The 17,628-nt window shown below is 39.7% G+C and overlaps 1 protein-coding gene across 6 annotated transcripts in view; it reads left to right on the top strand.

The window, feature by feature from the left end:
• Window positions 1-8,574, top strand: part of AFF1 (ALF transcription elongation factor 1) — a 215,672-nt gene extending 207,098 nt beyond the window's left edge. For all 6 annotated transcript variants that reach the window (XM_082632232.1, XM_082632233.1, XM_082632231.1 and 3 more), the window contains one exon: window positions 3,124-8,574. In XM_082632232.1, the coding sequence (XP_082488358.1) occupies window positions 3,124-3,245 (122 nt within the window). In that variant the 3' untranslated portion in view covers window positions 3,246-8,574. The remainder of the gene's footprint in view (window positions 1-3,123) is intronic.
• The last annotated feature ends 9,054 nt before the right edge of the window (window positions 8,575-17,628 follow it).

Raw genomic sequence — 17,628 nt, 5'->3', positions numbered from 1 at the left:
TATAGTTGATTTACAATGTTGTATTAATTTCTGCTGTACAGCAAAGTGATTCAGTTATACACATAAATACATTCTTTTTCATATTCTTTTCCATTATGGTTTATCACAGGATATTGAATATAGTTCCCTGTGCTATACAGTAGAACTCTGTTGTGTATCCATTCTATATGTAATAGTTTGCATCAACTAACCCCAAACTCCCAGTCCATCCCTCTCCCACCTCCCCTACCCCTTGGCAACCACAAGTCTGTTTTTGTTTGTAGATAGGTTCATTTGTTCCACATTTTAGATTCCACATATAAGTGATATCATATAGTGTTTGTCTTTCTCTGTCTGACCTTACTTCACTCAGTATGATAATTCCTAAGTCCATCCATGTTGCTGCAAATGGCATTATTTCATTCTTTTTCATGGCTGAATAGTATTCCATTGTATATATGTACCACATCTTTATACGTTCACCTGTCAATGGACACTTAGGTTGTTTCCATGTCGTGGCTATTGTGAATAGTGCTGCTGTGAACATAAGGGTGCATGTATCTTTTTGAGTTAAAGTTTTGTCCGGATATGTGCCCAGGAGTGGGATTGCTGGATCATATGGTAGTTCTATTTTTAGCTTTCTGAGGAACCTCCGTACTGTTTTCCATAGTGGCTGCACTAACTCACATTCCCACCATCTGTTCAGTGTTTTGAAGAAACGGAAGTATGCAGCTGTTTACTCTTCTCACATTTTCTCCATGCTGTCACAATTCTTTCTTGAGCTCTGTGACATGGAGATAGATTTCTGTGACTAGATCTTAGCAAAATTAAATCCGAAGTGGCTTTAGCACGTTGCCCCTTGGAAGTTTTGGTATCGTTATTTCACCCTGAACTGAAGTGCTAGCAAAAGGGCTAAGCAAATGCAGATGGAAAGTCATTGGCTGTCCCCGGGCACAACACATTTGAGATGGGAAGTAGCATAACCTAAAATACTGCATTTATTCTTCAACCCAGAAATGTAAAATGGATGGAGCACCTGATGGCTGAGGAAGAAAAAAGCAGCTGAAACTACAAATACATATTTGTTTCATAATCACTAACTTTAAGCCAGTCGTTCTCTAATTTACGGGTCTTCATAAGATGTACTGTACAATGCTCAGTTGTTATGTCATTCAGAGACATCAGGTTCATCTGTTTACCAAGCTAGCAACATAGTATGTAGTTTCGCTTTTTTAAACGCAACAGCTGTGCGGAAATTTTTTTATCATTAACACTTGAAGTAATAAAATAGGCTTCATTTATTAATAAATGTTTCATTTGATTTATTTTTATATTATAGTTCCATTTGTGAGGCTTGTGACTTTTGTTTATCAGCTATAATTTCTACACTTGTAAGGCTTAAAAAGAAGCAAACAAGTTAAAAAAAGAAAATTGCAAATGACATTTGTCCCTTCAGTCTTCACTTAGTCGTGTACTTGTTTTAAGTCACTTTGCCTTTGCAGAAGCTTGGGTACATTTGAAGTGCTATTCAGTCTCATCTGGGAAGATTATGTAAATTGCATTCTCCTTGCTTATCATATGGGTAGAATGGGAAAAAAAGGAAGACAAATTCTCATTAAATTCTGTGCATATTTCTGTTATGCTTTCTGTTTCTGTAGTTGGTTCTGAGGTGAATATGCCCTATTCTGTTTGGAAGAATGGCCTTTTAGTTATATAGCCAAAGACATTTAGTATTTTCTGGTTCCTTAAGGTGTTATTGTACCATTTTGTAAAAGGAATATTATTATTACTTATTAAAATTATTTGGTAAATATTTTTGACAAATTACCTTCTGAAGCAGCCACAACTTAGAAAGATAATGTCAAAACTAAGGTGATTTAAAAAAAAAAAGAGACCCAGCCAAAATAAGGTGTGAATTTCTCATACTGTTAAATTGAAATTGGTAACAAAATGTATCCCCTTCCAGTTTACTTTTTTGGGTTTTAGAGTAATTGAAAATTTTATTTTATTATATTTAAAATAATTTCTAAGTGTGAGCAGCAAGACTGACTGTAGTTTCAGTTTTTATTTTCTGTGGACAGACTTAATAAACTGGAGACCCTGAAGCAGGATTACCCAAATTGTAGTGTCAGGATTTTAGCTGTACCAGAGGCCTTTATGTGCTACACATAATTTGTATAAAGTTTTATATGTGCAAATTGGGTACATAAATAGTCTCTATTTTTCTAAGGGAATGCAATAAATGTAGCATCGTGAGTAAATATAACTTTTATAATCCTTAAAAATATACTGCGTTTATTGCTTGTTTTCAGTATATGTTAAGAAAGATGGTTAGCAGTAGTATAGGAAATATGGCTTAGTAAATATTCTTGGGTCTTGTTTGTGAAGAACGCCCTTGGAGAAATCCAAGGTTTAGGAGATGGTCAAGCACCTGTTAGAGGAACTGCTTGGTGTCAGTGCTAGTGACCACTGAGGAAATGCTTATATGTAAATACCAGATTAAAGCCTTGACATGCTCTTTCCTGGCTATAGGGAAGAAGTCGGCCAGCTGGCTGTGGCCACTTACTTTCCTCACAGCGTCTTCAAACCTTGTTTTCTTTCTTAGCAAACTAATGATGCTTTTTTTTTAAGCATGTTCAATATTTTTATTTGTTTATTTTCATTCATGTGTCCATTGATCCAAAAGTATAAATTATTTTCCACTGTCAGCCACTGTGCCAGGCATTATGGAGTCAACTCTGAAACAAACTTAGTTCTTAGCAAACTAATGATGCTTGTTTTCTTTCTTAGCAAACTAATGATGCTTTTTTTAACATGTTTAGTATTTTTATTTGTTTATTTTCATTCATGTGTCCATTGATCCAAAAGTATAAATTGAGTATTTTCCACTGTGAGCCACTGTGCCAGGCATTATGGAGTCAACTCTGAAACAAATTTAGTTCCTCCCTTTTTAGACTAGTTGAGGGATGTGGAGAGTTAGCAGACCATTACAGTAGATTGTAAAGTTTTTTTTCTTTTTTTGCTCTGCTAGATGACATACAGAATACTGTGGGGATGTAGTTTCTGGAGCCTTGCCTTTTTATGTTTTCACGTTTATTTTGTGTGTGCACGTTTGTTTACATGTAGGGTTTGCTTTGTTTGCAGAATTCTTTGCTCAGCTCGGCACAGGTGTGTGTGCCCTGGCCCTTGACAGCAGTCTGATGGACCTGGTGCGCTATACAAGACAGGGCTTTCAGCGGCTGAAACAAGTAACCAAAACACCTTAATGGAGGCCCAGGTTGATCTGATGCCTTGGGGACTTTTTTGCACGTTGGAAGCCTCAAAACAGTCCAGACATTTGTCTCATCAGGATACCAAACTTGAGAAGAGAAGCACCATGAGATGGCCAGGACATTTGTTCACTGAAACTCAAGAACTATGGAATCATTGGTTGGACAGGATGGTTTTGTAGAAGCAGAAATGAGGAGGCTGGCCTCAGAGATGATCTTGCCTTTCCTTCCTAAAGGACAGAAGTGCAATGTAGCCTGAGTGGGCGTATGAATGGTCTAGAAACATTTCCGTCTTTTTTTAACCAGCAGGATGCAAATGAAATGAGGAGAAGCAATTTCAACTCTGAAAGCAAATTCACATCATCTCAGTAGCCACATTAGTTCATTCCTAGAAGGAATTTTTTTTTTTAAACAGTGAATTGTGGTGTAGGGTTTTGTGGGTGATTTTTTTTTTCTTTTAAGTTTTGGGGGAGATATTTGTTGAATAAATTCTAATGGTCATCTATAAAACATAAGTTGTGAAGGACTCCACTGTACCCCACTTTCTGCCATTGAACAGTGGCTTTGATAATACCAGGTATTGTCCTAATTTATGAAATTGAAGGCAACCCACCCCCCGACCCCCCATTGCCTGGATACTGCACGTTCAACCCAGCTCTGATTTCTCCGTTACTGTGCTGGAAGGCGGCCCCGTCGGGCTGGGGGAGAGAGGAGCTACAGCGCACAGGGAAGCCGTCTCCATCCCCATCCGCATCCCCATCTCCACGTACCACGGAGGACTGGGCGCTGTGATTACCAGAGAAAGGTCGTCACATTGACTGTACTCTGCATTTTCTACTTTGGGGAAGAAGGAAACCAACATTTATCAGTGACCAGATGGTTGAAGTGCTTTTCAATCTTTGTTTAAGTAGAGCTGGAATTTGAGGTGCTGATCTGTGGTCTACAGTTGTGTGGTAACTCACATTGTCTACCAACTCAGAGTTTTGTCAGCGAACAAAGAAAAATGAAATCTACTTCTTAGAGAGGCTATATTTTTCTGCTACGAATTACTTTATATTTATAGCAAAACTAGACTTGGAGAGCCCTTGATTGTCTAGGGGAAATTAACTCCCCGAGAGGCTGTGGAGATTCGGGGTGGTTTATTAGACTTTCAAAAAAAAAAAAGTCACCACATGCCTTCAGGCCAGAGTGTTCTCAATCAACTAGATGTGATTAGATTGAAGAGGAACTGGGGCCTTCCCATAAGTTGTTATTGCCAGATTCTATACATTAAACCAAGTTTATTTTGAATGACCTAAAGTGGGGGGAAAAAAACCAAACCGAATTCCCACATATCCATAAGCACAGATTTTTTTCATTGAAACTTTGAGGGTTATTATTGGAAGCATTATTTTGAGTGCAGTGTTTTTAGAGGCCAATTCTTTTTATCCCTTTTAGAAGTAGAATTTGCACATCTATTACAATTGAGGAGTGAGTGTTAACGCTACAACTGGTTTATTTTTCTGCCTTCATCCCATTCCGCCCCCTATGTGTTGTTTCCTACCAAGCATGTTTGACATTGTCATGTTTATTAGTGAAGAAGCAAGTACCATCCTTATTTATAATGAAGAGGCCTAAGGTCCATATGATGAATGTAAGAACTTTCTTTGTAATTGGTAACTATATAAAAGGGATGTGTAGCGGATGGGAGTGATGCTTATTTTTCACAATATGAATTGTTTGTGTGAAGCTGTTCCTTCAGTGTCTTACAGTATCCAGCCTGTTCTTTGGTTATCACTAGCTAGGACAGAGGTCTGTTACTTCATGTTTAGGTTAAAGCGAGAGAATTACAACAGTAGTAATATCTGAGCATAAGAACTTGATGTGCGATCTTGATGGACTGACTTGGTTTACTGATGTTCTAAAGCAGAGCCATGGTCCTTTTTAAACTACTCGTTTAAAAAGCAGCCTGTTGTTAAATGAACAGTAATTGCCTGGTAGGTTGTCTGCTTGTGGCATTGTGTGTCCGTCTCTTATATGTAGGAGACAGGACACCAGAAGCAGACTTATGTGGTTACTTAACATCTCTTTTTCCCCCTTACTCCTTTGGCCATTCCTGCTCCCTTCACCCCATCACTCCCCAGTACAAGCCACCTGTCAGTTTGGAAGAGTATGTTCTTGAGGACAGGTTCTGATCTATGCAGACCGTGCTGAGTGTGTGTGTCTTGTCAGGAGCCACAGTGTCCCCTTGACTGAAGACATTTCCAAGTCAATTTCTCAGACATTTCTAAAAGAGGTAATTGCTTTTTCAGAGGCCTTATTCTTTGTTTTTTTCCCTGACCTTTAGATTAAGATTTTATTTGTCCCTTAAGAAACTAATGAGTTTGCAGAGATCTGTTTGTACTGTTTTGACCATGGAATATTTCTGATTCTTACTGCAAAATGCATTTTACCTAAAAGAATTCTTAATGGCTACTTTTAGAGTAGAGTGTGTAAAAGGGTCATGGCTGACGAACCCTTAATGTTCATAAGGTCTTCTCGCTGTCACAGTTGTATATAGAAATCGAAAGGATTTTTAAATCATTTGCACTTTTCCACTGCATGCTTAAATTCCCAAAGGCAAAATTTGTACTGAGGTAGATAATTGAAAGGACTAGATTATAAGGTCAAGCCTTTGAATATGTGAAGTTCTTATAACAACCGTAATAGTACACACTTCACAGTGAGACAAATACAAAACATCTTGAGTAAAACTGGAGTGTAAAACCTTGCCTTTGGCACTACAGTTTTGTGTGTGTGTGTGTGTGTGTGTGTGTGTCTATCTTTACTAGGAAATGGAAGAACACTGTTTTACTTTAAAAAATGTTGAATGTTTCTGTCCTTCCTGGAGGTAATTAAAATGTGAACCACTGAATTTAAGATTTTAGCTAGGCTAAAGGCCCTGATAAACAATGATAAAACACTTCACTGAAATTTACCAAATTACACTGGGTTAAGAATGTGAAAACGTCCGCCATATGCCAGCTGTGGTAGAAGAGCAGAGGGTCCAGCTGGCATATTATCAGGACCAGAACTACAACAGGAGAATGACTTAGCTGATGCTATGATTTAATCACAATACTGAATGGGAAAAGCCTCTGATTTTTTTTTTTTTTTGAACAAAGGGACCTTTATTTTATAATCTGTTTTGACCAAAATGTTTCGCTATTTCTCCTAGACAAATTGGACCACACTTATCTCCCTTGTTCTATATCCTTTAATTCCTGATCTCAGAATGTTTAGAAGCTAACAAACTACCCCTTTCTGGCTGAAAACTTGCCTTAATTGGTACCTTAAATATTAACGTTAGTAGGATCAGGAGCTTACTATTTTTTTTTTATGATTCCTGTTCAGTAATTTTTAGAAGCAAAAAGAAACCATTGTGCCCTCCAAAATGAATAAAACTCTTCTCTCTGATATATGAAAGGAAATGTGTGTGTACATATACACACACATACACAGACTAAGAGGCTGACTAAATTGGATCTATTTATTGTGCCTTTGTTGACCACACCTGATTTTGGAATAATGCTGTATTCATTTTGCCATGGCTTTAAGAGATGTTAGGTGGGTCTTGCACCTTTTTCTCTTCTGCTTCATGAAGTTTGAGGTGTATGTGTGCATCTTTAGGTAAATGAATCAAATAAGGCTTGATTCCCTACCTCCCACACAGATTCTACTTTTTCTTAAGGATTTGTTTGCCCAGACACTACACAAAATCTGTGAAAAACTTTGCCACCTCATCTCTTACACTCTTTACTACTGATTAACAGTATTTAAATCTTGCTAGAATATTTGGCCTTCTTTTAGAAACACAGATGTAGAGATTTCCTCATCGAGGTTGTGGAGGGGTGTCAGGATTAGAGCGGTACTTGGTCCCTTTCTCTCTTGCTCTAGTGGTTGCCTCTTTTGTTTTTGGTCCTACTTAGAATTTATGGATGGAGGTTTTTTTCCTATACTTTTGTCATTTTGTTTGTGGGAGGTGGAGTGGCAGAATAACAAACATGGTGTTGGGGTTTTCCTTCGAACATTGCTAGTGGTATTTCTACCATATACACCTCAAATACCCAATCCAGTTGTGTCCGTCACCGAAAATCCGAGAACAAATTGTGACCACTGGCCATGCTCTTTAGTTCATATTTATGAGGCGTTGACAAGCACCCATCTACCACCTCTCTTAAGGTAGCTGTAAATTTCCTGTTCTGGGGAAAGCCACTCTATCTGTTCGCAGTGTGTTGGATATCAACAGGTACTGTGCTGGGTAGAGAAGTGCCTGTATTTCTCTACCCAAGACGGCAGGAAGGAAACTTACAGCTCCCTGGGAGCCTAGGTATTACTATATCGACCTGGAAGGACAAAGAAATAAGACCACTGACAGCGAGGCTGGCCGAGCTGCACTGGTCAGACCAGGCAGTGGCTGACCTAAGGAAGATAACTTGCTTTGCTTACAAGTAGATGTTTAAGTGATGCTGAATACAGGCAGTATTAACTTTTGTTAATTAACTTTTGTTTAAGAACAAAAGGCAGTACTCGCCTTTTGTTCAGGCCATCAACATGTATTGTTAAAATTACTGCACATCCCCTCCTCAGATACCAAGTATACACTGTTCATGTTGGTGTGTGTGTTTATACACGTGTGTCCCAAATCTTGTGTTGGTTTTTTTTTTTTGCTTCTCCTGAATGTGATGTTTTGGATGATACCTGAGCAGGGTTGCCTTTTTTTATTTATTACCATTATATATTATATTATATTATATTATATATTTTTTGCTTTCTTATAACTTTAGAGGAAAGTCAAATCTTGGTATTATTAAATTTGTTTAAAAAAGAATAAATCATCCAGTTGATAAATGAAGATCACTGGTCTGTCTAAAATAATATGAATTTTTCTTTAATTATTGTGTAATGTGCCAGCTATCTAGTCCACACAATGGTTTTGTATGTAGGATAGGGAAGCAGTGATGTGCTCAGTGGGAAGATGTGCAACACAGACAAGGGGGACTCCATGTGTTTTATCTACTTCAGCAATGGAACTGAAACTTGGGGCTTTTGTGAATAAAATTTAGCTGCCTTGTACAGTCCTTTGAAAGAGACATACGTGATCTGTGAGAATTATAGTTTTCTTTTTTTAGAAGAAAAATTTGCAAAAGATCTTTCCAAAGATACCGTGCCACAGATCTTTTGTTTATTGTTCTCTGTAATAAGGATTAATTGCTGTTTAAAAAAACATGTAATTGACTTGTTCGTCTTCAGATTCTTTACTTTTCACGAGAGGATGGAGCTGTAAAAAAAAAAATTAATAAAAATTTAGAGAAATCACTGGCGTGGAATCCATGCTTTCACTTTGCTTGAATAAAGTAATTCCTAAAATTGCTATATGTAATTACCACTTATAGCCAAGGAGAGTCTCACATGGAATAATTTGCCCTTATTCACAGTATGTATTTATTGTTGAAATGGGAAAGGGGTGGGCAGAGGGTAGCTCATCTTTCTGTTCAGTTTCTTTTCAAGATCTCAGTCACTGCACTGTTGGCACAGTGGTTAAGAATCCGCCTGCCAATGCAGGGGACATGGGTTCGAGCCCTGGTCCGGGGAGATCTCACATGCCACCAAGCAACTAAGCCCGTGCGGCACAACTGCTGAGCCTGTGTTCTAGAGCCCGCGAGCCACAACTATTGAAGCCCACGTGCCTAGACTAGGCCTGTGCTCCGCAATGAGAGAAGCCACTGCAATGAGAAGCCCATGCACTGCAACGGAGGGTAGCCCCCGCTCTCTGCAACTAGAGAAAGCCGGCACACAGCAACGAAGACCCAATGCAGCCATAAATAAATAATTTTAAAAAAAGATCTCAATCACAAATTAGCCTAATACCACCAGTGTTGCTTATCTTACTTAACGTCAACTGCCAGGTGCCACAGTGACCAAATTTGCCTATTTTCAATTTGTTTGCTGGGTATCTAAAGTCCATCTGGTTTCTCTTCCCTTTGCCACTCCAAAAGAAATGATACTCTAGGTGCTGAGAGATGACTTCCTAAATTTGAATCCTGGCTCTCTGGTTTGCTGTGTGACCACGGGCAAGTTACTTAACCTCTCTGGGTTTCTTTTCTCATAAAGAGTTATAGCTTTGGTGTCTACCTAGTAAGGTGCTGAGGATCACATTAGATGGTATAGAGCGTGCTTAGCATGGTGCCTCTGCCATAAACACTCAAGACTGGTGGCATTTTTAGACTTCCTCCCTCCCCTCACTGCACCACAATATCCCAACAGGTGACCCTCCAGTCTTTGAATACTGATAAAGATCTTGCTACCCACCTCTTCCTCTTTGATTCTTTTTGTTCTTCCTTATGTTAGGTTGACCTCTACTTATATTGGTCCTAATGAAGAAACAGGGACCCACCCTTGGCAAGCTCACAGTAGTGTTGACAAGCCAGCGATAACTGGTGAGTACGCGATGGCAGGTGCGGGAAAGGGAAAGTTTTAGTGCCGCTTAAGACTAAAGGGAAGACTGAGAGAAGAGCTCTCACTTGAACTAGGCCTTAAAACATGGGTCATAAAACCTCTTCTGGGTTTTCATTTTTTTCACAAAAACTTTCCATTGTCATATCGTCTCATACATTTTCAGTAGTAGTTGTCCACTGCATGGTTGTACCAGTTTATTTAACCAACCCCCTTGTTAAACATTGAGACTATTTCTAATTTGGGGATAGTATAAAGAATGCTCCCATGGCCATCCCTGAAGCAAACTAGTTGGGCAGATTCAACAGTATTTCACCATATTTTCTTTATGTAAATGTGTGCATGTGTATATTTATGCTTCACCCCTAAAGACTTAAGCATGCATTTCCTAGGACATCATCCAGCAGGATCACAATACCATTATATCAGCTAAGAAAATTTCTCAACATCTGATAATTGTCCCCCAGAGGTCTTACAGCTCTTTTTTTTTTTTTTTTTTTTTTTTGAGCCAGGACTCAGTCAAGTTTCAGGCATTACATTTGGTTGTCATGTCTCTCTGTTAATCCAGAACAAAAAAAGCACACCTTTTTAATACAACGTCCTACATGTTGGCCCTGTTTTTCCCCGAGTCCGTTAATTCATATCTGTATCAGCTGTATAGATTTCCTATAAACTAGGTTAGGTTTATTTTAAAGATTTTTTTTTGATGTGGACCATTTTTAAAGTCTTTATTGAATTTGTTACAATAGTGCTTCTGTTGTGTTTTGGGTTTTTGGCTGTGAGGCATGTGGGATCTTAGCTCCCCAACCAGGGATCGAACCCGCACCCCCTGCATTGGAAGGCTAAGTCTTAACTACTGGACCGCCAGGGACGTCCCTGGGTTAGGTGTAGAAGCTTGATTGTATTTGGCAAGAAACTTTCACAGGTGGTACTGTGTATTATTTCACGTTGCATCACATCAGGAGACACCTAAAATCATCCTGTTAGTGATGCTAACTTTGAGTCTTTGGTGAGGATATGATCACCAAAACTCTTACAAATATGGGCTTTGCCCTGTGGCAACCACGTTTCACTTAGTGATTTTAGCATGCATTAATAATCCGGTCCTTTACCAATCATGGGTGTTATGTTTGGAAAACACAAAAAGGAAAGAAATCACCCAATTTGATAGGTGGGAGACTGTCTTCTGACGTTTTCATTTACATTTTCATTCTTACGGTACTACTATGTTTTTTGTTACATATGAAGTTGCCATTTGTAGTGCATAGGTTACAGGACCAATAATACTCTAGACCCAATTCAAGAGCCTAACTGGGTAGATGTGGGGCAAGTTTTCACTTAAATCATATGGAATGAGTTCTCCACTAGGGAGAGTTCTGTTAATGAAGGAAGAGGATGCTGAGCAGTAAAAAACAAAAACAAATTATCCCTCCAGGCTAGTCATCTTTCCCTTTTGATTTATATATTCAGGATATTAACCTCTTATGTTGTAAATATTTCTCTCCAAATTTTTTGCTTTTCAGTTTTTTTTCCAAGGGAACGCTATTTATTTTGGGGGGCTGTGTTGGGTCTTCATTTCCGTGCGAGGGCTTTCCCTAGTTGCGGCGAGTGGGGGCCACTCTTCATCGCGGTGCGCAGGCCTCTCACTGTCGTGGCCTCTCGTTGCAGAGCACAGGCTCCAGACGCGCAGGCTCAGTAGTTGTGACTCACGGGCCTAGTTGCTCCGCGGCATATGGGATCTTCCCGGACCAGGGCTCGAACCCGTGTCCCTTGCATTGGCAGGCAGATTCTCAAGCACTGCGCCACCAGGGAAGCCCCTGCTTTTTTTAATTGTGACACATTTTAACAAAGTTTGTTCAGGTTTTTAAGTAGGCTGACTTCTACCAATGTCTTTGCAGTTTCTGCTTCTGGTATCTCAAGGTATGTAAGAGCTGTCTCCCAGACACTGGGAGACAATTTTACTACTGCTGGATTACCGCAGCACCTCTAAGGTAAGACACAAACCTTTCTCTGTGCGTCTGTCTTCTAAATATTTAGGCACTTTTGACGCCTGAATTATTTAAAGGGATATTTGTTTACTACTTGCCAGGGTTCTTGGGAATATAAATTGTCACAATCCAGGCCGCTTTAAATTAGGACACCTAGGAGGTGTTCAAAACCCTTCAATCCATTCCAAACAGCTTTGAAGTCCAATGGGTCTTTACCAGAATATAATCGGAGGTTTATCTGCTGTTACTTGGTTGTGATTAGATAACTGTACCCGTCTAGCCTGTTTTGTCTTAGAGCAGGATTCTTTCAGTGTTTGTGGTTTCTCCACAGACCACATTCAGCTGAAAGCCAAGACTGTAGTGAGACAGCAAGCCTCTGGTAATAAAGACCTGTGCCCTTCCAGCAGACTGGAGGGCGGGCCTTGAAATACTTTCTAAACAGACACTTCTATTTTAGCTTGAAAAGACCATGTGCCTGCTCTGGATAAGTGCTTTACATCACCCTTCTCTATTACTGGGGCCCAGTCCTAACATCTCATTTACCTTATTTCACATGTAGGAGGGCAGAAACAATTATGGGTTTGCATCTCTTCCCTGCTAAATTATCATCTAAACAACACACACATACATTTCTACATATAGACACACTATTATTGGAAAACCAACTGAACTCAAGTGCATGGGCTTTAGGAAAATGTCTTCAGTTAACTATTCAACTCCCTGCTTTCCCATCTTTGTTCTGCAGCCTTTGAAGAAACTCCTCCTCCTGCAGGTAGGACTTGGTATACAAGATCGCAACCGAGGACTTTACAAGCATCTCAAGGGAGTAAGTGATCTGGTAAAGTGGTTTTGCAGAGGTCCCCAAGCCTACATCTATATCTAAGTAAGTATCATTTTGGAATTAAAAAAATTTTTTTTCAAACTGATTTACAAATAGTCTAGTTTTAAAAAAATCAAATGACACAAAAGCATATAGAGCAAAAAGTGTAAGAGCAAGTCTGCTTCGTCCCTTCCTCCCCAGAGTAAACAACCATTAAGTTTGGTGCATATTTCCAGAACTTTTGTGCACTTACACATTATTTTTAAACATAAATTTGGATGTATTATATTCTTTCTCCCCACTTTATATATATATATATATATATTTTAAATTAATTTACTTTTGGCTGCGTTGGGTCTTCGTTGCTGCGTGCAGGCTTTCTCTAGTTGCGGCGAGCCGGGGCTGCTCTTCGTTGCGTTGCGTGGGCTTCTCATCGTGGTGGCTTCTCTTGTTGCAGAGCACGGGCTCTAGGTGCGCGGGTTTCAGTAGTTCCAGCACTTGGGCTCAGTAGTTGGGGCTCGCAGGCTCTAGAGTGCAGGCTCAGTAGCTGTCGCGCACGGGCTTAGTTGCTCCGCGGCATGTGGGATCTTCCCGGACCAGGGATCGAACCTGTATCCCCTGCATTGGCAGATTTTTAACCACTGCGTCATCAGGGAAGACCCTGTATGTCTTCTATGTTAATCATTTTGGCTGTAAAATATTGTGTAACTAAAGACATATCACCATTTATTTAAACATTCTCCCATTATGCAGGCAAGCTGCGCCTGGCCCAATTATTCTGCTGTTGCAAACAATGCTGTACTGAGGATTCTTGGTACGCACATTGTCTTGCATTCCTACAAGTGTTATTACAGGAAAAATTTCTGGAAGGGGGATTTCTGGGTCAAACAATAAACCAATTAAAAAAAATTTTTTGTCACCAAACCACCTCTCCCAAAAAAGCTCTTATAACAACTGTGGATGAGCTTAACATTCTTGCCAGCTTTGCTTGCAAAATGAAGTTTTTTTGTGTTTTTTTGGGGTTTTTTTTTTTTTTGCCCGCACCTTGCAGCTTGCGGGATCTTAGTTCCCTGACCAGGGATTGAACCCTTGCCCTCGGCAGTGAAAGTGTGGAGTCCTAACACTGGACCACCAGGGAATTCCTGAAAAAAGTCTTATACTACACCTCAATTTGCATTTCTCTGCCAACTGAAGTTAACCATTTTGCCACAGATTTATTTGGCCACTTGGCATTTGATTCTGTAGAATGCCTTTTCCTATACTTAGCTCATTTCTGTGAGATTATCTTTTGCTTTTAATTTGTAAATTAAGAAACTTGGACTAGATTGATGATCACACGACACTTCCCAAGTTTGTTCCGTTGAGAACAAGCATCATGAGCTGCTTACAGCATTTCCCATTTTTTCCAACGTTGGAGGCCATGATCAATCCCTGAGTTAAACTCCATTCACATCACTGACACGGGCCCTCAGGATTTGAAGCTCCATTAATCCTTAAAACTTATTTCTTGGTCCAAGCAAATGACATTTGTCCTGGATAAATTAGAAGCTGTAAAATATTGGAAAGTTTTGAAACCCACTGGATGTACAGAATGAATTTCACCAGGTTTCTCTCTGGCCCATGGATCTAATCTAAAATTTGATTGTACAGTCCTGAGCCTTACTTGACTAGTCCTATTAATTTTCTATTTGCTTATTTTAAACGAAGGTTAAAAGCAAGGGAAGACAAGGCTTCCCTGGTGGCACAGTGGTTAAGAATCCGCCTGCCAATGCAGGGGACACGGGTTCGAGCCCTGGCCCGGGAAGATCCTACATACCACGGAGCAACTAAGCCCGTGCGCCACAACTACTTAGCCTGTGCTCTAGAGCCTGTGAGCCACAACTACTGAAGCCTGTGCGCCTAGAGCCTGTGCTCCGCAACGAGAAGGCACCGCAATGAGAAGCCCGCACACTGAAATGAAGAGGAGCCCCCACTCGCCACAACTAGAGAAAGCCCGCGTGCAACAACGAAGACCCAATGCAGCCATAAATACATTAATTTTTTTAAAAAAGCAAGGGAAGACCGACTTTTCATCCCTGTGAGAGTCACTCCATCCGTTCAATAGTTTGACCGCTCTGTGCAAAGTGACATGCTTCAGAATGTATGTTGGCATAAAGCATAAGTCAGGATGTCCAGCTTCTGAACTGCATGTCTCTTCTCCATGCAAGTGACAGGTGACTTCAGATCTGGTATTTTCCCATTCAAACAGCCACTGTCCCTGCCTTCAGTGGTCCTCTCTAACCTAGATGCTATTCTAAAGCCACCATTGTGGCTATACTGTTCAGACTGAGTTATTTCAAGCTTGACAGCATGGCATAAGCCAGCTTATCCATTAGAGGACAACACTCCTCTTATGTTTCATGATACATTCCCATCCCTTTAGCACAACAGACCTAGAAAGTGAAAATATGAAGTGGAGAGGAACGTGTGTTAACCTACATGTGCTGTGTACTTTCCACAGCTTGTATTTTCAAAATCACCTTTCAAATTCGTCATTATCATGCTTTGCAGAAATGGATGGGCAAGCATACACACACCTTACTTACTTTATGATAGTTTTTCTGGGAAGAGTTAAACAATTCTGTTCATATAAATCACCAGACTTGTTCCAAAACACAAAGGCTGAGGATAAAAATTTGTTAAATAACAGTATCTCTGAAAGTCATTTTGTTTTGGCAATGATGACATCGGATTAATCAAAATCTCCACATATTAATCCTTTGAAAAACAATATTCGTTATAGCAACAGTCTTAAAGTTCTGATGCATGTTTAAATTTTAATCCCCCAATATATCAATTTCCCTCCTATCCAGTGTTTATCATGAAATTGAATAAACTATGTATCTCCTATACTATATCTTATACCCCTTTAGCCACCCCAATTGATAACATAATTCCATTTACTATAGAGTACAATTACTGTGTACCAAAATGTCACTCACAGATGCATAGTCTGGCCTCTCCTCTTGCCTCCATTTGACTGAAGCAGTAAATCAACCATAAGCAGGCCCATCCATCATGCTATTTTGTATTCAGGCATCTGTGTGTGTGCTATGTATGTATACACATATATATGATCATTTTACAGACATGTCAGGAGAGCAAAATGCATTGTTAGGTAAATGCATTGTGCTAAGGCATAAGAGGTTAGGGAAATTTCACATAAGTACATTCTCTCCAGTTAAAAAAAATGATATCCTGTTGCATTAAAGCAAAACTTGTAAGTTCTTACTTTAAACCATTAAATGTTTAGTTCTACTACCCTAATTTCCTGAAGCCACATCTTTGTTTACTTACCATCCCTTAAGTTAGTCCCTGGCTAGTTTCCTTCCTTAAGCTCCATTTCTTCACTGCTTTTAATGTGCACAGTGCTCTCATTTCAGCAGAGCCCCAGGAGCCTAGGGGCAGCTGAGACCCATTCTTCTAAAATTTTACAACTCTCTACAGGCATATTTACAAAGTGTTACCTGAAAATACCAAGGAGCCACCAGACATTCTATCTGTGTGCAATTCATTAAAAGGAATTTACATTCACTCCACGAGTAAGAATTAGTTACTCCTCTGGCTCTGGTTTGAAAGGATGTGGTAAGTTTGAGTCAACAAAACTGTTTCTGGCCTTTTTCTCCCTATCTTCATAGGCATTAGCCACTCCACAGGTGTCAACCTTTACGCCAGAAGATGTGAGTATATAAAGTGGATGAGATCTGAAGCACAAAAACTTGGTGTGACTATAATGCACCTTCAGGGATTAAGTAAAAGCCACAGCCAACCAACCAGGTCCTGAGGGTTATTAATAGGGGTAATTAGGAAAACTTTTTTTTTTTTTTGCGGTACTCTGGCCTCTCACTGTTGTGGCCTCTCCCGCTGCGGAGCACAGGCTCCGGATGCGCAGGCTCAGAGGCCGTGGCTCACAAGCCCAGCCGCTCCGCGGAATGTGGGATCTTCCTGGACCAGGGTACAAACCCATGTCCCCTGCATCGGCAGGCGGACTCTCAACCACTGTGCCACCAGGGAAGCCCAGGAAAATGTTTTAAACCTGGTCCTCAAATTGCACTCAGCATGCTAAACAATGTAGGCACAACATGAATGAATGTAAATTTTAACACGCTTTAGGCTTGTTATAAATGCCCTTTTCCCAAGTGTAATGTGAGGAATGCACCACTAGAGAGCAGCCATTTCCTTTAGGGAGAAAATGCTATTTAAAAAAAAAAAAAAAAAAAAAACCACCACCAAAAACCCCACATTGGTTTAACCACTATGAGATACCACTTCACATCCCGGAGAATGGCTATAATCAAAGAGAAAGACAACACAAAGTGCTGGAGAAGATGATGAGAAAGCAGAAACCTCATACGGTACTGACAGGAATATAACATAGTACAGCCCCTGTGGATAACATTTTGGTAGTTTCTTAAAAGAAACAGCAATTCCACTTGTATGAACTCACCGAAGATAAATGAAAACATGTTCACATTAAGACATGTTTATGGATATTCATAGCAGCATTTTGCATAACAGCCCCAAACTGGAAGCAATTCAAATGATCAACTGGTAAATGGATAAACAAAATGTGGTATATGCATAAGATGAACTACTATTCAGTATTAAAAATGTTACAGTATGGATGAAATGAACCTCAAAAACATTATGCTAAGTGAAACAGGCAGGTGCAAAACACTATATAGAGTTTGATTCCACTTATATGATATACCCAGAAAAAGCAAATTTATGGGCAGAAACCATATCAGTGATTACCTTGAGCAAGAGGCAGGGAGGAAAGGAGGGGAGGAGTGGAGATTAACTCCAAGAAGGGCTCATGAAAATTTGGGGAGCATGATGAAAATGAACTAAATGTGGATTATGGTGATGTTGGCTTACTAAATCATGGATTATAAACCCAGTGGGTCAATTTTATATCATATGAATTATAATTCAATAAAGCTGACTCCCAAGAAAACACACTGATTTGGTACTGCATTAAAATAGGTATTGAGAAGTGAAACAAGCAGGAGGAGGAAAACCAGAGAACTGTGTTAGAATGTAGTACAAGTAGCCACTG

Source organism: Mesoplodon mirus (assembly GCF_964341445.2).
Source record: "Mesoplodon mirus genome assembly, chromosome: 2".
Taxonomy (NCBI): domain Eukaryota; kingdom Metazoa; phylum Chordata; class Mammalia; order Artiodactyla; family Ziphiidae; genus Mesoplodon; species Mesoplodon mirus.
This window is presented reverse-complemented; position numbering and strand designations above follow the sequence as displayed.